Source organism: Arachis stenosperma, chromosome 7, assembly GCF_014773155.1.
Source record: "Arachis stenosperma cultivar V10309 chromosome 7, arast.V10309.gnm1.PFL2, whole genome shotgun sequence".
Taxonomy (NCBI): domain Eukaryota; kingdom Viridiplantae; phylum Streptophyta; class Magnoliopsida; order Fabales; family Fabaceae; genus Arachis; species Arachis stenosperma.
Window position 1 is genome coordinate 73,073,464 of NC_080383.1, and position 23,303 is coordinate 73,096,766.

At 37.2% G+C, this 23,303-nt stretch overlaps 2 protein-coding genes across 3 annotated transcripts; both read right to left on the minus strand.

Annotated features, from left to right (window-relative positions):
- Positions 1 to 6,078: 6,078 nt before the first annotated feature.
- LOC130939926 (protein MAIN-LIKE 1-like) lies at positions 6,079 to 7,023 on the minus strand. The gene is made up of 3 exons (XM_057867991.1): positions 6,467 to 7,023; positions 6,280 to 6,351; positions 6,079 to 6,172 (listed from the first exon to the last, which is right to left on the minus strand). The coding sequence occupies exons 1-3, from the start codon at positions 7,021 to 7,023 to the stop codon at positions 6,079 to 6,081; spliced, it is 723 nt and encodes a 240-aa protein (XP_057723974.1).
- Positions 7,024 to 12,459: 5,436 nt separating this feature from the next.
- LOC130941736 (cyclin-D4-1-like) lies at positions 12,460 to 16,907 on the minus strand. 2 transcript variants are annotated; one of them, XM_057870314.1, is made up of 6 exons: positions 16,131 to 16,907; positions 15,162 to 15,248; positions 14,962 to 15,060; positions 13,548 to 13,749; positions 13,289 to 13,413; positions 12,460 to 12,980 (listed from the first exon to the last, which is right to left on the minus strand). In XM_057870314.1, the coding sequence occupies exons 1-6, from the start codon at positions 16,431 to 16,433 to the stop codon at positions 12,675 to 12,677; spliced, it is 1,122 nt and encodes a 373-aa protein (XP_057726297.1). In that variant the 5' UTR covers positions 16,434 to 16,907; the 3' UTR covers positions 12,460 to 12,674. The 2 variants fall into 2 exon arrangements, with proteins under 2 accessions (XP_057726297.1, XP_057726298.1); XM_057870315.1 differs by lacking the exons at positions 14,962 to 15,060; positions 15,162 to 15,248.
- Between the last annotated feature and the right edge of the window lie 6,396 nt (positions 16,908 to 23,303).

A 23,303-nucleotide genomic window follows, 5' to 3' on the forward strand; every position in this document is an offset into this window, starting at 1 on the left:
TAATGAACAATAATGTCTTGACAGTTATAAAACAATGAAGAAGTTTACCAGTGTGATGCTCATTAGAACTGGAGAAAAAAAATCACCAGAAGCAGAATTATACCCAGAAGATGCTCTTCAATTTATAGCAACTTGACTTAAAAAATGAGCAGCAGTTACTCCTTTTACAGTGTTTTCTTTTACAGCAACACTGCTGCAATAACACATGAATTTTTACAAACACATAGAGAGCAACAACAACAAGAAGGAGGAATGATGAGTACCTTGAGTTATTTGGATCCTGACCTGAAATTAGCACAATTAGCGGCACCAAGCCACCATTTTTGAAGTTAGTTCTTCATCCCTGCATTGATCAAGGAAAATAATTAAACTAAATTAAAAACAGACAATGGCTTCCTTAAATTAGATCAGGCCATTTCAAAAGCCAATACACATTCAGAAATAAAACACATTCAAAAGCTAAAACCTCCAAATTAACCAGGACAACAATGACATCAATGCCGATAATACTCTAGTAACAGTGGCATCGGTAGTCCCAACAACAGTGACCATGGTTGCAGCAAAATAGGGAGTTCAAATTCAATGGAATCGAAAATGGAAACAAATTCAATGGAATTAGAAACAGAGATAGCTTACAATGAAATAACAAAGCAGTAACAACAGGATTTTCGGACAGCTCCAGTGGCGGTAGTGGCTCCACCAAAAATTTAATAAAACAGGGTAATAGAACGGTAGCAACTCCGGGAAGGTATAGCTCGACGGCAGACTTCACTCATGACCAGAGCCACGACGGCGCAGCCTCTAGCAGTGGTGACAGAATGCGCGACAGTGGCGGTGACTTCGCACAGCACAACGGCAACGGGACTCCCTCTGGCGGTAGTTCCCGCGACAGCTTCTTTCGTCACTTCTCCTCTCTCGCAGCTTCGATCTCTTGCTTCCTCTGGCGCGCTTGCTTTCTCTCCTTCTGTGAACAGCGACCGCAACAGCTTAGAGTACGGCGGCATGGCGCAACGGCAACGGCAAAACGGGCTTGATGAAGGCAGAACGGCAACGGCAAAACTGACAGCGGCAAGGCACGGCAGCGACGACATCTTCCTCTCTCACAGGCTTGCGCGTTGCTCTCTCTCACTCCCTCCGTGACGGCACAGCGGCAGCGAGGTGGTAGTGATGCCGACCGCACAGTCTCCATTTCTCTCCCTTCCCTCTTCTTCGTATCTTCTTCCTTCTTCCCGGAACCCCCCCTCTTCTTTCTTTTCCATTTCTTTTTTTCCCTTCTTCCCTGATTCTGTTTTCCCCCCCTTTCTTTCTTATTTTTCAAGTGTGTGTGCAGCGGTGAGGATAAGAGGTACTAGGGTTAAGGTTTGAGCGAAATTAGGGTTTTTGATTTTCAATTAGAATTAAAAATTAGAGATTTTATAAAAGAATTTGGTTATAATAGATATTTAGGTAAAATTAAAAGATAGAATAATAATTTTAAAATTAAATATGCTCTATCAAAAATATTTTAGGAACACTATTTATTAATATATTGTTGAGTTGAAATAATTATTTTTAATTTAAATTATAAAATGAACAGATTAATTATACTTTATAAAGTACAGTTCAAATCTGAAATATCAATTATCTAATTTAAGTCATTTAACTTTATTATTTTTTCATTACCAAAACTTGATTTCGAATTATATAAAATAGTCAATTTCAATTATACCAAATATCTAATTATACTAAATATAATATAAAAAAATCTTAATTATTTTGAATTTCAATTAGGGATAAGTATTATTTTGGTCCCTAAAGTTTAGTGTCGGAATCAAAATCGTCTCTCACGTAATTTTTTATTTAGAATCGTCCTAAATGTTTTATTTCATATTAAAATTGTCCTTTTTAATAAAATTTTTAATTTTATTACTAAATTACCCATACCTTAATAAAAAAAATTCTAAATTTTTTTAAAAAATAAAAGAAAATAACGCATTGGGGGGAGGGGGAGAAAGGAAAAGAGTATGCGATGGGGGGAGGAAGGGAAAGAGGAAAGGAAAAAAGGAAAAGGAAGAAGGGGAAGGGAAAGGGGAAGAGGGGAGGGGAGACGGAATAGGCGGCAACATGGTGACTACTCACCATCACAGTCGCGTCTTCTCCATATTCGCGGGCTCAGCTCCCTCTCTCTGTCTCTCTCTCTCTCTTTGGCAGTGACGCAACGACCTCCACCTCATGGCGGGACGAGGTTGAGCGACGGTTGGGCGCGACGCATTCCTCACCTCGACGACAACGCGTGTAACAGCCGCGACTCCTCCCCCTTGGTCACTGGTTCATGTCCCTCTCTCCCTCTTCCCTGGGTGCAACACGATGGCGACGGCGACGCGTGTGATGACGGTGACTCCTCCCCCCTTGGTCACTGGCTCGCCGTCACCCCTTCTTCCCCCTTTCTTTTCTGCTTCTGCATGAGCTTCTTCTGCTTCTGTGTCTTCTTCTGCTTCTGTCTTTGCTTTTAATTCTAATTTTGATTTGTTATTTTCTGATTTCATTATTGTTGTATGTTGATTTTGTTGTTGAATTTGATGTTGTTTAATCTGATTTGATGTTCTTGAATCTGATTTGGTGTAGTTGGTGGTGGTAAAGATGCTGATGGTGGTGGTAAAGGTGCTTGTGGTGGTGGAGGGTATTTTTGTCCATAAAAAAATAAAAGAACGATTTTAATACAAAATAAAACGTTTAGGATGATTCTAAATAAAAATATTACGTGAGGAACGATTTCTATTCCGACCCTAAACTTTAGGGACCAAAACAATACTTATCCCTTTCAATTATTATCAAAATTACTTATGACTCCTAATTACTTTTAAAATTCAATGTATCATAAAGCTTTATTTAATTACTTTTAGTAAAATAATTTTCTTAGAATAAATTTTTTAACAAATATATTAAATTAAATTTTCCAAAAACTCGAATTGTTACGGCATCATGAAATAAGGACTAAATAAGGACTCACATTTTTTCTCACAAATTAGTAGCAACATGAAATAAGTGAAGAAAGTCTATCAATTGTTAAGCAGTCGCTAATCCCTCACTAAATAAGCTTTTGATTAGTGACTCAATTGCGACCACTTACTTCTACATTTTCTCGGTTAGTTTTGGATTTGTTATAACTCTGTGACGGATTTCCAACGAGATTAGCGAGTAATTTGCTACAAAATAGGTAGGATATAGCTTTTGTTTTGCGATAAAATTGCAGTTGCCAAGTCGCTCGCTAAACTAAACTTGCGACAACTTAGCGACAAATATATTTCACCCGTCAATCAGCGAACAAAGTGTGTCAGTTGTTAAACGATCGCAAATTTCTCGCTACTTAGGTCCTAGGTGCTCAATATCCGTATTTTCACTTTAGCGACTAATTAGCAAGGAACACTTCCCTAGCTGAATGATTTATACATTGCACCGAGTTAGCGACGACTATTTTCTGTCGCTATCCTAATTTTGAATTTGACAATATTATGCGATAAATTAGCGAGAAATTAGTTGCTCGCTAAAAATAAAAACTTTGGTGACAAATTAGCTAGGAAATTGTCCATCGCAAAATGCATTTCAAGTCTTTGTGACAAATTCGCTAGTAACATTGTTCCTCGCTAATTGTATATCAAACAATTGCGACGAAATAGTGACAATAATATCCCTCGCTAAATAATTTGTGACTAATTTGCTAGAATATTATCACTCGCTAATTAATTTGTGACAAATTAGCGAGGAAATTTTCGTCACTCTTTTTTTAGCTACAAAAGTTAATTTGTGAGAAACAAACTTACTCGTAAATCTCTCGCTAACCAGTCGCTTCTCTCAAGTTCGAATATTTGGTGACCGCTCATTAATTTTGTCGTTAGTGCGTCACTAATTCCTCGCAAGTTAGTGACAGATTTGTGACAAAAATATTTCTCGCAAAAATTCGTCGCTAATTTGTCAAATTCTTGTAGTGTATTGAAGCCAATCTGAAGACGGCGAGGTGCTTCACGATGACTTTGTACGACAGAAATAACTCGGAGTTCACCGTTGCGGAGACGACTCCTACTGGTACGTTCTCACTGGGTAGCTACAGGGTCTCACTTGCAAGCCAAACATGTGATTGCAGATACTTTCAGGCACTTTATTTCCCGTGTCCTCACGCCCTGGCCTGCTGTGCCTATTCACGGCTTACTTGGCAGCCGTATGTACACCAGGTGTATCGTCTTAGTTCCGTGTTTAGTGTGTATCGAATGGGGTTCACACCCCCATCTCCGAGGGTTTTTGGCTACCATACGATGGGCCGACAGTGATCCCAGACCCGAACAAGAGGCGTGCGAGCGAGGGACGTCCCAGGTCCACTAGGATACGGACCACTATGGATGGGCAAATCTGAACAGGCAAAAGAGATGTGGGCTCTATCAGCAGCCCGGCCACACACCTCGGGGTTGTCCACAGCTCGGAGGACCAAGCCTTACAGAACCGCATGATTAGGTGTACTGAGGCACTTTATTACTATGTTGATTTCACTTTTACTTTTAGAGTCCACTGTTTTAGGGTTTTATAGATGGAGTTGTTAACTGAAAAAAAATTGTTAACGTTAATGTGATGTACTTTGCATTGGTTATTAATCAGTGAATATGTTCCGTTTTCCAAGTGTCATATGACGTATGTGATAAATTCATAAGGCAATAACGCATTTTCCAAATTAAATGATACATGATAAACAAAATATCCAAATAACTTAAAAAACCAATGTACACCCATTTTCAAAGTAACGGATACACGATAAGGCAATACGGATTGCAAACATAAATAACCAACATACAACTCAGATTGTACAGAAATAAAGGCATACATCAGACACAAGTCATCTAAATAGGTGCGAACCAATGAAGCAATGACGGAGAATCCATGTCCTCTAAGGTCTTCGGATAAGCGGCTCCTCGTCCTCGATCTCATCCTCATCGTCATCCGGGGCTGGCTGTGCAGGTGGCCTAGGCTGGACTTCTAACGGTCGTGAGGTGGACCCAGAAGGAAATGACTTTGTGTGGACAGCCCCCCTAGACGGTCCGAAAACTGAATGTGACCCAGCAATATAGGCGGAAGGAAGGGTACCACTCAATGCAAAATACTCAGATGTAGCCACGAAAGGAGGCTCATTCAGATCAACATCTAAAGGGGGCTGTGTCCCCATCGTCTGAAGTGGCCGACGTGCCGCATCATCCTCCTGCATGATGGTAGCAATCTCGTCTAGGAAGTGTGACCCGCCGTACTCCGCATCAAGGCCATCACCGGCCAAAAAGTCTGAAAACATTGTCCCCGGACTAACCCATGGCGTACTCTCCTGAAGTGTCTGGTCGTCACTGGGGACACCAACGAAGTAATCGCCTAGCGGCCCTGAACCAAGTCCACCGTCACCTTGGCCGGAACCATCTCCCATCCTGGATCCGAACAACTCTCTACCATGCCCGCCGTGATGGGGACTAACATCCCCTACTCCAGCATGGCCTCCATCACCATCATCACCGTGATCATGCCCCACAGCACGCGCTCTCCGTCTGTCACCATGCCCTTGTCGTCCACCTCTACCCCTACCCGCTGCATCACCCTCCTTCATAGCCTAGTCCAGCCACCTTCACTCACGCTGGCTCCGTCGTGTACCCACACAAGCTCTCCTCTAAACCCGACGCCTATCAGGAACGTCGTCAACACGGTCCATGTCAGGAACTCGCCCGGCACCCCTCTGCGTCGCCTCAACAGGAATAGAAACGAGTCTCGAATCCCCCAGGTACATCTCTAGTGACAAGAATCTCTTTCCATGCTGACTCCACCAGTTCAAGAAGTCATGTGAGGGTCTTGGGTCTGCGACAATCTTGAACCGAAGAACATGGTCCACATGGTTCTCCCGGTGAATATGCCAGAACTGCAAAGCGTACGGGAACCAACGAGCACCTCTTCTTCCGTCCTTGGACATCAAGAAGTCGATGTTCAGGGCAAGCTAAGGCCGGGGCTGTACTCCGCCGAATTGGGGTAACACCCAGTCAATCTGATGCCACTCTACGACGGCAAAATATATCAGTGTCATCACACACCGCCATAAGGCCGTATGACGAGGCTCCAACACCTCCGGATGCACAACCTGAAGGACGTCGGGCGAGCTATATGGCATCCAGATAAACTGAAAAAACATATCAACATCGTAAGGCCAAATCGTAAACCGAAGTCGGAAACTTTAATTGACTAGTCATACAAGGTTAGTATACTCACATCCCTGGCCTCTATAACATGTCTATCCTGAGCCTCCACATCTGCGCTCGAGGTCCCTTCTCGCTACCGGAAGGATTGTGCCCTGACCACCTGCATATCACATCGGTGTTATAGCGTGTAAAAAGTGTGACAAAATAGTATAACATTATAAAAGGACATGGAATTCAATAATTTAACTCGAAATAGAAAAGTCCAAGAATGGTACCTCGAGGCCAAGGGCCAGCTGAACTCATCATAACCAGCATGCCTAAATCCAAGAAAGCGCCAGAAGATCCAGGACTGAAGCAACTGTAACGGGCCTGCTAACTTCACCACATGCCTGTTGGCCACTCGGCACATGCACCTGTATAACCATGCTAGTGCCGCCGACCCCCAACTGTATGCACCCATCTCCTCAAGCCTAGCCACGTAGGGTAGCCATCTGATGTGAATACGGTTACCGGACTTGTCGGCAAACAACTGCGTGCCCAACAACATCATGATATAGGCACGAGCAAAGCGCCTCACTGTCTCCTCATCGGCTCCTGTGGGGCACTCTCCAAAAGTCTCCTGGAACCAGGTGCAGTTCACTGCGAACTTCTGAATTTGGTTCGCAGGAGGTGACACACCAAGCAATTCCTGCAATGACACCCAAGCCGTACGACCACCATGGATGTATACCTGGAAATCTGTCAGGAAACCACTGACACAACGTCCGTCCACTGGCAACCCCAACTGGTAGGCCACGTCCTGTAGTGTGATCGTGCACTCTCCGAATGGCATGTGGAATGTGTGCGTCTCCAGACGCCACCGCTCGACGACGGCATTGACAAGGGGCTAATCTAGTCGGAACCATCTATCGTTTAGTCTCGCAAGATGGTATAATTCGGCCGTCTGCAAGTACGGAACGTACTGCTCATCGAGTCGCATTTCCTGCTGCCGCCGCATGCTCGAGATGCATCGCTGGGGCTACACATTACATGGACCGCATAATTAGAACCACTTATAAAACCACTAACAAAAAAAACTAACAACAAAAACTACTTATGGAAACTACTAACAAAAACTACATGCAAAACCAACATAATAAACCACTATCAAAACCACATGCTTAAATCGCTAACATAAACCACATGAAAATTCACTTACGAAAACAGCATGCAAAACCACTAACATAAACCATCAACAAAATCGCATACAAAAATACTTACAAAAACCACTAACATAAACCGCCAACAAAATCGCATGCAAAACCTCTAAAATAAACCACTTGCAATACCACTAGCATTAACCACGAACTTAAACCATCAACAAAACCACATACAAAACACCTTACAAAAACCATTAACATGAACCACTAGCATAAACTGCCAACAAAACCGCATGCAAAACCTCTAAAATAAACCACTTGCAATACCATTAGCATACACCACGAACATAAACTATCAACAAACCCGCATACAAAACCACCAACAAAAACCACTAACATCAACCACTAACATAAACCGCCAACAAAACCGCATGCAAAACCTCTAAACTAAACCACTTGCAATACCACTAGCATAAACCACTAACATAAACCACTAACATAAACCGCCTACAAAACCACTAACTCACATAAACCACTAACTCAAATAAACCACTAGCACAAAATTTTCTATCTACTAACCTCGTCGTTGATGACCCTAGCTATATTAGCAACTCCATCCAAACGATATAGCCTTTCCGGATCGTCTCCCATCGGCTGAGTATTCTGCTCGAGTCTTTCTCGGACCGAATCAGTGTCATTTTCTCTGGGATTTGGTGGGGTATGAGAATGGAAAACTGATTCGAATGAGCTTGGTTCGAACTCCTTATATAGCCTAATCCCTTGTGATTCGAATAAACCCCTTCCGAATTACTACTTGTTGCAAAATGTGACTAATTCGAATCAATAAGGTTCGAACTCCTTGGAGAATCGCGCTCACTAGTAATTCGAAGCCACCTAATTCGAATTAAGCCTTTTTGTAATTCGAATCTTGTTGCTTCGAATTAGTATGTTGGTTTGGTTTGTTTTAATTCGAAACGAGTAGCTTCGAATTATGTTAAAATGAGGTTCGAATGAAGCTAATTCGAATTACATTAAAATGTGGTTTGGTTGATTGATGAAGCATTTTTGATAATGACTGGTTTGTGTAAATAATTTCTCATAATGGCTTATTCAAATTTTTTGTCCAATTTAAAAATAAGAATAAGTGAATACAAAATATAAGATAAAAATACTTATTTTTACTAAATATATATTTTAGCATTATTTTCAATATTTATGAAGATTAAAATTTTGTCTTTATCCAAACGTTACTTCCTTCATAAAAAATAAAAAATAATATTCTCTAGACAGAATTATAAATGATAATCCAATTCTATATCTGACCAATATATCATTAATTATAACCATTTTACTGATTTCTATGACAAAATGCCATGAAATATTGTGTGTGGTCTTTTTATAATTACTGTACATGATATGTAAGGTAAAGATTTCATACACATTATATCTATAGGTAGATATTATTTTCTATCTATACATTCTACTGTAGGATTATGGAGTTTAAGAATTTTTTTGTTTTTCCATTGAGTACATTAAAGGCAGACCAGTAAATAAATTGAAAACCTTACGCTGGAACAAACAGTTGTTACCACCTTAAAAGATTATTTCTTTTTATGTTTTCTATAAACTGGTCAAAAACGTCAAATCGGCCGTTAACCTTTTTAGATGTTTTTCGGTTTGGTACAACCTAAATGGGCAAAAGCCTAAAACTCCCAAACACAGGCCAGTCCTCCCTTTTTTCTCCCATCTGAAACTTTGAACTTTGAAATTGAAAGATCAAAAGAATCCTGTACCCGCAGCCCCATAGCCCCCACATTCCCCTTCTCCATCGTCATCATCTCCTTCCCTTCGTTGCGTGTCTCAATCCAGTCTCTCTTCACTGCATGTGCCGTCACTGTGCCGTCACTGCTTCTTCGCTCCTTGCTGTCGGTCATCGCTACTCAGCTCATCGCCGTGGGTCATTTCTGCTTCTCTGCCTCTTTGCCAATCTTGCTGGGTGGTCTCTGCTTCTCTGTCCTCGTGTGAGTGGTCGACGGCTTGTCAATTTCTTGAGTTGTTGGGTGTTCAGCTAACTGGTGGTGATGGGTAATTAGAAGAGGGTAAGTGGGTAAGGTAGCAATTCATTGTTACAATTCTTCAAAGCATTTTTTTGACCAAAAATTTATTTTGACATCTTTCTCTTGAAAAATAATTTAGCTTTACATTTTTCCTACTAAAGACCTTCAAATTAATTAAGCTCCACATAGGCTTAAATAATGATGACAATGATGAGAGCTTAAATAATAGGATTAATGACGATGGAAAGAAAGAAGAATTGGATGATGAATTTAATGATTTTTTTTATAGCAAACATGTTCTAGAACTGCAGGGTGTGGATTCAAAGAGGGGGTTGGAGATAGTAGTCATTGTTTATTTGTTTATGATTTTTATTTGTTATTATAGACATCTAAGACATGGCTAGAGATGGAACTTTGGTTTGGTATATGCAGAAAATCTAATCCACATATGTAATATACCTGATGTCTTCCAAATGCTATGATTGCATTAAAGTTTTCATTGTGCATGAATGGTAATGTTTATGCATGAAAATTGAAACTGTGCTAAAGTCAATTAAAGAGAATTTTTCACTAAATGGAGATTGAGTCTATGAAGCCGAAGAAAATTACCAGAGCTTAGAATAGTTTCTTTCTATTTATTTTTTAGTTATGTTATTCCTCATCAGTTATTTTATTTTATATTTAATTAAACTGGTTAAATTTCAATTGAACTACTAAATTATTAAACCAATTGCTTCACCGATTTATTAACCGGTTCAATTCTCACAACCTTTGTTATTTCTCTACTAGCTGCAGAAAATCAAACAAAATATATATTTCCTTAAACAACCAAAAATATCTCATTTTATATTGAATATAAATTTATTATTTTTAATATTTATATTTAATTATATTATTAAAATATATAATTTTATGTTAGACTATTTTTATTTATTATAGAAATTGTTTTATAAAGACCAAAATTATAACTTTTTTAAAATATTAAAATAATTTTAATATGACATTTAGTTATAGGTCATTATAACTTTTGTTATGAATAAAAATATATTTTTCAAAAAATATTTAAAAAATATATTAATGTAAGTCTCATATCTTATAAACAAGTATATGTAAATTTTCTAAAATATATTTTATTTTTATGGGTATTATATGCTTGATCTACATTTGGAATTTATAAAAAACAGGTCATGTTATATTTAAATTACTTTCATGCATATAGTTTGATTAGGTAGGTAAATCATTATTCATGTATGTAATGCACAACCTTTTCATGTTTAAGTAATTTAATTCTTTTATCATGAAAAATATAATTTTCTTTTATGTTAACTAATCATTTTTTTATTCATTTTTCTCAATTAATGTTTAAATTACTTTTTATTCAATTTATGCTTGAGAATTAAATATCAAAATATAGATGTAATACAAATTTTTTTAATTTACTAATAAATATTAAAGTTGAGTAAAAAAAAGTTTAATTATTTTGTTGGTCTTTATAGTTTTGCAAAATTTTTAATTAGGTCCTTATACTTTTTTTCCTTTTAATTGAGTCTTTGTACCAATTTTTTTTTAATTAAGTCCCTACACTTTTTTTTTTTTATTTGAATTCATGCACCAATTTTTTTTAGTTAGGTCTCTATACAATTAAATCAATTACTACCAAAAAAGACATAATTGAAAAAAAATTGGTACAGAAACTCAATTAAAAGAAAAAAAATATATGTCTAAGTGGGGTTTTTTTTGGTATTCTGTTTAAGTGGGGGTTTATTCCAAAAACCTAATATTCAAAGACAATCCCCACAGTTGTTCCAAATTTTTAATGCATCCATCTCCTTGAAGGTTCCAAGAATCTTTCCCCATACAAGAAAGCTCCAAAAAACAAATACACTTTCGCAACTTCATAGTTCATATTTTCTAGCTGCTAAGAGATCTAAATTATATAACAGGTGTCGAATCACCTCCTCCTAAGATCATGTTCATTTGCATTCCCCAAATCTCCCATCTTCCACTTATGATCCACCTTAAATTTTGACAACTTTTACGGTGAGATACTTTTATTCTAAGTTTTGCTAACATATACTTTTAAATATTACCTGATAGCTGAAATAAAACATAAATATAAAGATAGAGATATAAAATAGGGAGTGGATCTTCTATAGTGAAAAAAATTAGATAGTGTCAATTGTAATCTTTCATTCTTCATTGTTCTCTCTCATATTTAATTTTGGCTCCCACTTATAAAATTAACTGTAAGAGATCACACTGCATTTTCTTAACAAGATAAAAATATTTTTGTCTTATATATTTACATTTTGTTATAGAACAATGTTACATGACTAACAAATATTTTTTTTGTCAGTACAACCAACAATAATTTGTACCTATATATATATATATATATATATATATATATATATATATATATATATATATATATATATATTTTGCATATAAAAACTATATAATTTACACATATATTTATTAAAATTTTACACATAAATCAATATTATTTGTACCCATAAATCAATATAATTTATACTCACATATTTTAAAATTTACTCATATGAATTAATAAAATGACAATTTAGTATTTATACCGACTAAATTATGACAAAAAATATTAAAAATTACTAATCTTCAAAAGTTTATTTTTGTTTTATTTACCAAATACAACATAACAGGTACATTCTATATATGATGACTATAATTATAGTGGTTATGAACTTATTGTAACTATGAAATTTTGAAAATATTTAAAAAATATAGCTAAAACTAAGATTACATGTTTTATTATTTGACAACTTTTTTTAATTTAAAAAGTAAAATTAGAAATAAGAACAAATTAAAAGTTTAAAACAAAATTATCAAATAATAAAAATATGATGTTAATTTTAAACTACATTTTTTAAGTATTGTAAAAATTTCACATGTCTATCAAATATCAATCTACCATAATCACCATAAAATTCATATACATAATATACATATTAAAAGTTTTAGAATTATCTTAGCAAATGTTCTTAAAACAGAACATTTCTAGCCAAAAAAAAAAAAAAAAAAAAAAATCTTATACGAACATTTTCTTCTTTCATCTACTATCCTTGCTTCCATATATAACATCCTCCTTTTTCCCGTATTCTAAGGAAAATACTAATTTGACAGGTAGAAAAGAAGAAACAACCAGCAACTACAAAGGAAAAATCTGAATTGCCGAGGAGTTAAAGCAATTCAAATTTCACACTTTCCTTTCATAGTTATTAGTTGTTGGTTCCCTCTAACATTATTATTACCTATGCTGGTGCTGCATGGGAATTATTATTATTATTATTATTATTATTATTATTATTATTATTATTTAGCTTCCTCCTTTTATTAGCATCTGGACTAGTAATATGTGAAGATGAATTAATGTTTGCATATGAAGCAGCAGCATGAGTGTCCTCACTTTTGTAGCTTAAGCACACACCATCCAACACCCCAATTGGACTTTGTGGCATCAAAGGGGCAGAAACAGAACCACTTCTTGTGTCCTTATTAGTAAAACCATCCTTTGATGACAACCCTTGGATTAATTTCACACATTTCAACACTCTCTCCTGCCAAAACAAAACCTACTAATTAAGATCAATCATACACATCAATTAATTCAAACATGTTATAAAATATCTATCATTTCCACTAAATTGCTTTCTAACAGTTCAATACTCTTTCATATTATTTGTTAGAGTTATTTTAGAAAAAAAAAAATCATAAACCCTTAAAGTATTTAGATATGGTTATACCATAATAATAGTGTTGATTAGTAATCAAATTAAGATGATCAATATAAAAAGGGGAAAAACATGATTAAAACATTCACTTTTTTTTTTTTTTGGTTTTTGAATGGTGCACCCCACAAATTTACCTTTTCCACTAGGTGATTCAGAAGAGAAATTGCTTTCTCAGTGTGCACTGTTTTTGTTTCCCTTACCACAACTATTGCTATGGCAGCTGCAATCTCTGATGGTCTAAACGCCAAGCATTCAATCCCTGCATTAAATTTTCCCACCCTCCAAAAATTATGTACTATCCATCTTTGGTTCAATTCAGTTCCACCCTTTCATTCATATCATAAATCACTTACTATTGTTGCTATATGGCTATAAATAAAGCAGAACAAGTACCTTTTACGGTACTCAGTATAAGTTGGATGGATCTCATAATTGAATCTCTTGTTGGATTTTGATCATCATTGACCTTGTAAAGGAAATAGTCAATGAAGGAGAAAGGGGTAATTGATTGCATTCTCCATCTCAATGTGCTAAGTACCAAAAGCTCCATTCTTTGGATTGTTTTTGCTTCAAATACAAATTTTAATTCACCAACCTGAAGGGGTAAAAAAAATTATTCACCACAAGCAAAACCTATTATATTTTTACTAACATATACTCCCTCTGTTCTTTATTGACAGTCAAATTTGCTTTCTTGATACATTTATATATTAAGGATTTAGCTAATATATATTTTAAGGGACAAATATTAAGATTACCATAAGTAAAATTTTTGAACATTTTACTTTAATAAATATAAAATAAATACATTGGAATTTTGAACTACTTTCTATAAAGAGTTTTTTCATTAGTAATTTTAATAGTACTCTTATAGCGTTGCATGTAATATGCTGGTTTTATAATGTAGCAAAATAAGTCAAATATATAACTATTAAGAAATTAAGGTAGTATTAATTAATCATTGAGATAAATCTTATAATATATATATGTCGAGTTAACATTTTTAGAAAAATACAGTAATTAATCAATGTATCTCAAGATAAATTTGCAACTAAAATAAAAATGTTTGGGAGCCAATAGAAAATCAATTTAAAACAATTTTAAATTATTTTATTAAAAATACTAGAAAATTTTCAGAATTTATTAATTTTTATCATTACTTTTAGCCATTAACCTAATTCTTTTAGTTTAGTAATCCAACAACATACTTTAGTCTATATTTTAAAACATTAATGACTAATTGTATAAAAAAATAATAAATTCTGATGACGTTTTACATTCCTTAATTACAACTTATCTTATTTTATATTTTGCATTGTAATTATTGCTAAAAATAATTAAATATAAAAAAAATATAATTATAAATACTTCATACATAAAATTATAAATATTAAATTAAATAAGATAATTTTAATTATTATCTCATTAATATTGTCGCACCTAAAATAATTCCAAGAAGTATTAATTATTGAAATGAAAATCATTTAATGCATCCAACATTTTTGCTACATTCATAAATTAATATCAAGATGCAAATTTATGGAGAAACATAGATTATAAATAGGATTCAGTTAACATGTGCTTTATTTAAAGACACATAATAAATTTATTATTAATAAAACTTTTTTAAATATTTTTATTTAATGAATATAAAATAAATATATTAAAAACTTAATTTTTAAATTTTTAATAAAAAAAATCATTTATAAACTTTAACATATGCCCTTACCAAAAACGCCAAATCCACCGTCAATAAAGAATCGAGGTAGTATTAACTATTAAGCATAGAAATAGAAAATCTTATAACCTGCAAATCAAGGCAAAGAGGAGGATCAGTCTCATTTATTTTGGTTGCAAGAGATAAGCAAGCCACAGCCAACAATTGCATTGTCCAAACCCTTTGCTTCTGAGGTTGGAAATTAAAGATCTTATTAGAACCTGGGAATATAATTTAAAAAGTAAAAATTAAAAAATTCTTTGTCTTTATTCATTCATTCATTAACTTACTGGTAGTTCATACGAAGAAAGAAAACGGTCCAAGTAATTTACTGAAAGATAAGCAGAGAGGGCTCCAAAGCCAAATTGCTCTCGAACCTATTAAAAACCAAAAAATAAGGTACGATTGGTTAGACTTAAAAAGCGAAAAAAAAAAGTGTTTAAATGAGGGTAAAGTATATTGTTTACTTTTAAAGTTTGTAATTTTTTTAAAAAATATCTCTAATGTTTAATTTTATTTATTTTTATCTTTAACGTTTTTATTTTATTTTTATTTTTAATATTTTTAATTTATTTTAAAATTATTCTTAAACGTTTTTTATTTTGTCTCTATCATTTTAGTTGAAATTAACATTCAAGAATATTTTTTATACAAATCGAAAATATTAAAAATATTTTTAAAAAAAATTATAAACGTCAATAACAAAAGATATACTTTATTTTTTAAAAAATGGTGACTACTCCAATAAAAATTTTATTATTGTCATCATGTGAAGATACTTTATTTTGATTATTAAATAATAAATTATAGGATTTGATTTTCATATGCTATAAAAGTATTACTTTTATTTAAAATGTGACCAAATAAAAAACTCCACTTTTAAAACAAAGATCATCATAAAAAAAATATTTTTAACATTTTCATTAGAGTAGTTGTCTTAAAAGATTATATAAGTTGAGCAGAAATCCTTAACTCGAAGCAAAATGTTAAAAGCTGAAGAATTTATGCATTAAACATTTAAAAAGAAAAAGAAATAAAATAAATTTTTTTCTTTGAAAAATTATCTATAGATTTTATCGAAGCAGCTGAAGTTCACCAATGGAATTATCATAAAACAGAGAATAGAGCAATCAAATCTTAGTTTAGTTTATAATTTGAAAAAAAGAGCATCTTAATCAAAAGTTTACTAATAAAAAGAATTAACATAAACGAGTATTTCACAATTAACGGCCTTACAAATCCAGGTGGTTTAAACACACCTTTTGAATCCAATGAATGGCATGATTTCTGGCCCCAAAATCCAAATCCCCATTTGTGAGCCTATGAAGATAATCATGACAAGGCAAGTGGTCACACTCTTTCTCCACCATTAACACGAAATACTCTTCGCTAACCGCTTGTGGCACTTGCCACAGTAACTCCTCACGGTTTTGATGCCTAGGATGATGCCACGTGTCCGCCAACAACACCGAACCACCGCCGTAATCATTTTCGTCGAAGACGCTGTTGTTGTCCTCTGCACATAGAAGGCTTGAGACACTCCGCAAACTACTCGATGCCATTCAAACAAACCACACCTGGGGCCCTTCTCTCTCTCTCTATATATACACAAATATATATCCCTTCACTGAAGAACTCCACAAAAAATTTAAGTAAAAAACTGTTTTGTTATTAAAGGTTAAGTGTTTTAGAAACAATAACAACCGGCAAGAAGCTAAGTCCTTTTGTTTTGAAGTTTGGCTGAAAAGACTGGTGCAAGAGAGGGCCTTATGAAGGACTGAAGGAGCGAAGTACTCTTTTGAGAGAGAGAGAGATTGTGGGGTAACGGGGACAGAGGGGAGAATTGGAGGGATTTGTTTGTTGGAGCGCCAAATTCATAGAAACCAAAACAGAAACACTATTTTCCATTTTATCAGAGTGAGAGAGAGAGGACACACCCTCTTCTCACATTCTTAATTTATCAAATAACAAACGAAATCATAAATTTATTAACAAAGAAGATCAACCAGATACTCCAGAGTCTTACAATCACACCTCCATACTATTCAAAAATGGGTAAGAGAAAAAAAAATCTATCTGCACACTAAATTACTAAATTAATTGTTATTCCAGTGGCCGATTTTTGGCTATACCTGCTATAGTTATAAAAAGAAATATTACTGGTAAATTTTACATACATAAACATGAATATATTTTACATTTGGATGTATATATTTTATTTTATAACATATAAAAATATAAATTTAATATATTTTAGTGAATAAAAATTATGTATATTAATTGAAGGTCCAAAATTATATATAAGTGTAGATAGACTATTAGATTAGATCAAAAACCCGTTATAGATACATTTTAATCCCCAAATTGGAGATATAATTGATTTTAGTTTTTATAAAACTTATTTATATTTTTACAGTTTTTTAGTTTATATTAATGGGATAACAATTGGCATTTAATAAGTTATATAGAAATGTGTTGATTCACAGTGTAGCATGCCATGCTTTCAGCCAAAGATATATCATATATCACATGATCCGTTAACACCATTGTTTAATATCATGTGGTAATTGGTATGCTAGTAAGTTGATTAATTAAGAGTTAAAATAATTTATCAAATAATTTTAGAAGTTAAATCAATATTTCTGAAATATTAATAAGTAAAAATGAAATATGCTTGTAATTTTAGAGATTACGTTAAAAATTTATATGTTGCAGTAACTCATTTTTTTCACATAACTATGTATTTGAATTTGATACTTTTCTTTTTTTGAAAGGATGTATTTGATTCTCACACTTGAGAATATTTCATAATCAATTATTATTATTACTGTTCATACCCTGGCCCAATGATAAGGGCCCAGGTCCAACTAAAAGGCCTAATCCGATAGATTAAGCCTAGCTAAGCACCGACCTTCACATAAGAAGTCGGTGTCCACTACGACTTGCTCTAAAGAAGTCGGACATGAGATTAGCTGGCAGATAAGCACTCATTCAAATGAGTAACCGCCCCTAAAATCTCTCTAACCGCTTCATAAAGCCATATCTTAACCTCCCTAAGATAATGGGACGGTTAACATCCTAAAGATACGGCACTACTCCAACGGTGGTTATTGGCTCACCACTATAAATACACTGACACTCCTCAGGTATCTCTAAGCCCAATACACTCTAGACCTGCTCACACTCTTGCTAACTTAGGCATCGGAGTGTCTTTGCAGGTACCACCCCCTCTTCTCGTACAAACAAGTCGGACGGAGCCTCCCGAGTTGCACATTCATTCGGCAACCTCCTCCTTCAAACATTTGAGCCAGCCAACGCCATCCATTCAGTCAATCTCCGGTTACCCACCGTAACATTGGCGCCGTTGCCGGGGACCCGAGAGATCATCCATTGATGGCGGACAGATCCCACGAAGAAGGTCATGTGGAAACGGATTCTGAACAAGAGAATCTGGACACGGACAATAACGATGTGGACCTAGCCCTACACCAGGAAGTTAACAATCAGCACAGGGAGGGCACCTCCGGGGTAAAAAACCCGAAGGTAAATTCCTCAGATGGGCGCGCATCAGAAAAAGAAGGACCATCCCATGTAACTGAACTCATGGGGTTAGTCCACAGCCGCCTGGAACAGCTAGAACAAGAGCGGGAGCGACAAAAGGAAACTGAAAGGTACCTAAAAGAGGAGATGGAACGGCGAAAAGAGTTAGAAAGGAAACTCTTAAAGCTGGAATCTTCCCTCAAGAGTCACAACTCCCGCGACGAACAAGAGGAGCCGCTCTTGGGTGAAGAGGATCCTTTCAGCGAGGACATAATGAGGGCAAAAGTTCCGAGAAACTTCAAAAGCCCGGATATGGACCTCTACGATGGAACCACGGATCCAAAGCATCACCTAAGCAACTTCAAAAGTCGGATGTACCTAGCTGATGCTTCCGATGCTACGCGATGCAAAGCTTTTCCGACCACTTTATCGAAAGCAGCGATGAAGTGGTTCGATAGCCTTCCCCCGAGATCGATCACTAGCTTTGAAGACCTCTCAAGGAAGTTTTTGATGAGGTTCTCAATTCAGAAAGACAAGGTGAAACATGCACCGAGCCTCCTGGGAGTAAAACAGGAGGTCGGAGAATCTTTACGAGCCTATATGGAAAGATTCAACAAAGCATGTTTGGAGATCCAAGACTTGCCCACAGAGGCAGTCATAATGGGGCTAGTCAATGGACTCAGAGAAGGTCCCTTCTCACAGTCCATATCTAAAAGACACCCCATTTCTCTAAGTGATGTACAAGAAAGAGCTGAAAAGTACATCAATATAGAAGAAAACGCCAAGTTAAGAGACCTGAGTTGGCGACCTGGACCTCTTCCCTCAACTAAAGAGAGGGAAAGGGAAGCCAAGAAAAAGGAAGAACTCGGTCTCGAGAGGCCAAGGAAATATCACTCTTATACTCCCCTGAAAGTTTCTATAGTGGATGTATACAGAGAGATTTGCAACACTGAAAGACTGCCACCCCCTAGACCCATTAAAAATAAAAAAGGGGGGAGCCGCAGCGACTACTGCGAGTACCATAAAATATATGGTCACTCCACTAACGACTGCTACGACCTCAAGAATGTGATAGAAAAGCTGGCTAGAGAAGGTCGGCTTGATAGATATCTCATAGAAAGGTCGGACAGTCACGGAAAGAGAAAGCGAGATGATATGGATAGAAGAGACCCACCACCGCAGACCCCAGAGAGACATATCCATATGATCTCAGGAGGATTTGCGGGAGGGGGACTCACCAAATCCTCTCGCAAAAGACATCTCAAAAGAGTCTACCAGGTCGGGGAAGAGTCACCCGACCTTCCTACCATTTCATTCACAAAAGAAGATGGGCAAGGAATAATCCCTGGACACGATGATCCAGTGGTAATAACTATGATCCTAGCAAATGCCCATCTCCACAGAACCCTAGTAGACCAAGGAAGCTCGGCGGACATTCTCTTCAAGCCTGCTTTCGACAAGCTAGGGTTAGATGAGAAAGAATTAAGAGCCTACCCCGACACCCTATATGGATTAGGGGACACGCTAATAAAACCACTGGGATTTTTGCCCCTCCACACCACTTTTGGAAAAGGGGAAAAATCAAAGACTCTGAGTGTAGACTTCATAGTCATCGATGTGGGGTCGGCATATAATGCTCTAATCGGCAGAGCTACCCTCAATCGACTCGAAGCAGTGGTATCTACCCCTCACCTCTGCATGAAATTCCCGACCTCAGCGGGAATAGCAACGGTAAGGGGAGATCAAAAGCTAGCAAGGAAGTGCTACAATGAAAGCCTAAACCTAAGGGGAAAGGGCAGAGAAGTTAACACAATAGAGCTCGGCGGTGCAAAGGCCAGAGAAGAGCTGCGACCACAACCGGGAGGAAAAACCGAAGAGATACAGGTTGGTGAAGAGGAAGGGAAAAACACTCATATAGGAGCCAACCTAGGGGAAACTCTAAAACAAGGATTGACTAAGCTCCTAAGAGATAATTCCGACCTCTTCGCCTGGAAGGCCTCCGACATGCCTGGGATTGACCCCGAGCTCATGTCCCACAAGCTCTCGGTTTATCTAGGATCCCGACCTGTACAACAAAGAAGACGCAAGCTCGGCCCAGAACGAGCCCTAATAGTAGAAGAGCAAGTACAGGCGCTCCTGGAAGCCGGCTTTATTAGAGAGGTCAAGTACCCAACATGGCTAGCCAATGTAGTGCTAGTCAAAAAACAGAATGGTAAATGGAGAATGTGCGTCGACTATACCGACCTAAATAAGGCATGTTCTAAGGACCCTTATCCCCTACCAAGTATTGATACCCTAGTGGACTCCAGCTCGGGGTACCAATACTTGTCATTCATGGACGCCTACTCGGGATATAATCAAATTCCGATGTATGAGCCCGACCAGGAGAAAACATCATTCATCACACCCCGAGCTAACTATTGCTACGTGGTCATGCCATTCGGATTAAAGAATGCAGGAGCCACATACCAAAGATTGATGAATAAAGTGTTTTCCCCCCATCTAGGGACTTTAATGGAAGTATACGTCGACGACATGCTAGTGAAAACCAAGAATGAAGTCGACCTCTTATCCGACCTCTCACAAGTCTTTGACACCATAAGGCTGCATGGGATGAGACTAAATCCGGCAAAATGCGCCTTCGCGGTGGAGGCAGGAAAATTTCTAGGGTTTATGCTAACACAAAGAGGGATTGAGGCCAATCCCGATAAACGTAGAGCCATCCTAGAAATGAAAAGTCCGACTTGTTTGAGAGAAGTCCAGCAGCTCAATGGCTGACTTGCAGCCCTCTCCAGATTTTTGGCAGGATCGGCACTAAAATCCCTTCCACTATTTTCCTTATTAAGAAAGGGATGCCAATTCGAATGGACTCCGGAATGCGAGGAGGCGTTCCAAGAGTTCAAAAAGTTTTTAAGCCAACCTCCTATCTTAACCCGACCAGTACCAGGGAAAGACCTCATTTTGTACTTATCCGTAGCAAACAGAGCTGTCTCGTCAGCCCTGATAAAAGAAGACGAGGTCGGACAACATCCAGTCTACTTCATTAGTAAAGTTCTACAAGGCCCCGAACTAAGGTACCACAAACTAGAAAAGTTTGCTTACTCCTTGGTAGTAGCCTCGCGAAGGTTACGACCTTACTTTCAAGCTCACACCATAAGAGTCCGTACGAACCAACCCATGAAGCAAATCCTCCAAAAAACGGATGTTGCAGGGAGAATGGTTCAATGGGCAATAGAGCTCTCCGAGTTCGACTTAAGATATGAAACTCGGACAGCGATCAAAGCTCAATGCCTCGCCGACTTCGTGGCAGAATACGCAGGGGATCAAGAGGAAAAGCCGACTACATGGGAACTCTATGTAGACGGATCCTCCAACAAAACAGGGAGCGGCGCGGGCATAATATTGGTAGATGAAAGAGGAACCCATATAGAGGTTTCCTTAAAATTTGAATTTCCGGCTTCAAATAATCAGGCAGAATATGAAGCCTTGATCGCCGGACTAAAGTTGGCAGAAGAAGTCGGTGCTACAAAGGTGATGATATACAGCGACTCACAGGTGGTGACCTCCCAAATAAGCGAAGAATATCAGGCAAAGGACCCTAATATGAAGAGGTACTTGGAAAAAACTTTGGAGCACCTTGGGCGCTTTGCAGAAACCGAGGTCAAACACATAACTCGGGATCTAAACAGTAGAGCAGACGCCCTATCCAAGTTAGCAAGTACCAAACCAGGAGGGAACAACAGAAGCCTGATCCAAGAAACTTTCCAGGAACCCTCAGTAATAAAAGATAAACAACAGGTACTTGAGGTAGTCGGTTTAAACCTCGGATGGATGAATCCCTTCATCAAATACCTAAAATTCGACATCCTCCCTAAGGAGGAGAAAGAAGCCAAAAAGATCCGAAGGGAAGCACAACATTACACTTTGGTGAAAAATGTCCTCTATAGAAGAGGGATATCAACACCATTGTTAAAGTGCGTACCAACCTCAAGAACCACTGAGGTATTGGAGGAAGTACATAGTGGGATCTGTGGAAACCATCTCGGAGCAAGGTCACTAGCCAGAAAAGTAATTCGAGCTGGTTTCTACTGGCCGACCTTGCAGAAAGATGCCACAGAATTTGTGAAAAAATGTCAACCGTGTCAGATGCATGCAAATTTCCACGTAGCTCCACCAGAAGAGCTCATTAGTATCACTTCTCCATGGCCTTTTGCAAAATGGGGAATGGATTTGTTAGGTCCTTTTCCCCAAGCGCCAGGACAAGTCAAATACTTGATCGTGGGAATAGATTACTTCACAAAGTGGATAGAAGCAGAACCGTTGGCCACCATCACCGCTCAAAGAAGTCGGAGATTCCTCTACAAAAATATCATCACAAGATATGGGATACCTTACTCCATCACTACGGATAATGGAACCCAATTCACCGACGCTACCTTCAGAAGCTTAGTAGCCAGTATGAAAATCAAGCATCAGTTTACCTCGGTGGAGCACCCACAAGCCAATGGGCAAGCCGAGGCAGCTAACAAAGTCATACTGGCAGGACTAAAGAAGAGATTGCAAGAAGTAAAAGGAGCTTGGGCTGAAGAGCTCCCTCAAGTGCTATGGGCCTACAGGACAACACCCCAATCCGCCACGGGAGAAACACCTTTCCGACTAGTCTATGGTGTAGAAGCCATGATTCCAATTGAGATCAATGAGCAAAGTCCAAGGGTAATTCTCCATGACGAGGTCGGAAATGTACGGGGACACAAAGAGGAGCTCGACTTGCTCCCCGAAGTCCGAGAAGATGCCCAGATAAGAGAAGCTGCGTTGAAGCAAAGAATGACTACAAGGTACAACAAAAAAATCATTCGAAGAACATTTGCTCCAGATGATTTGGTCTTAATCAG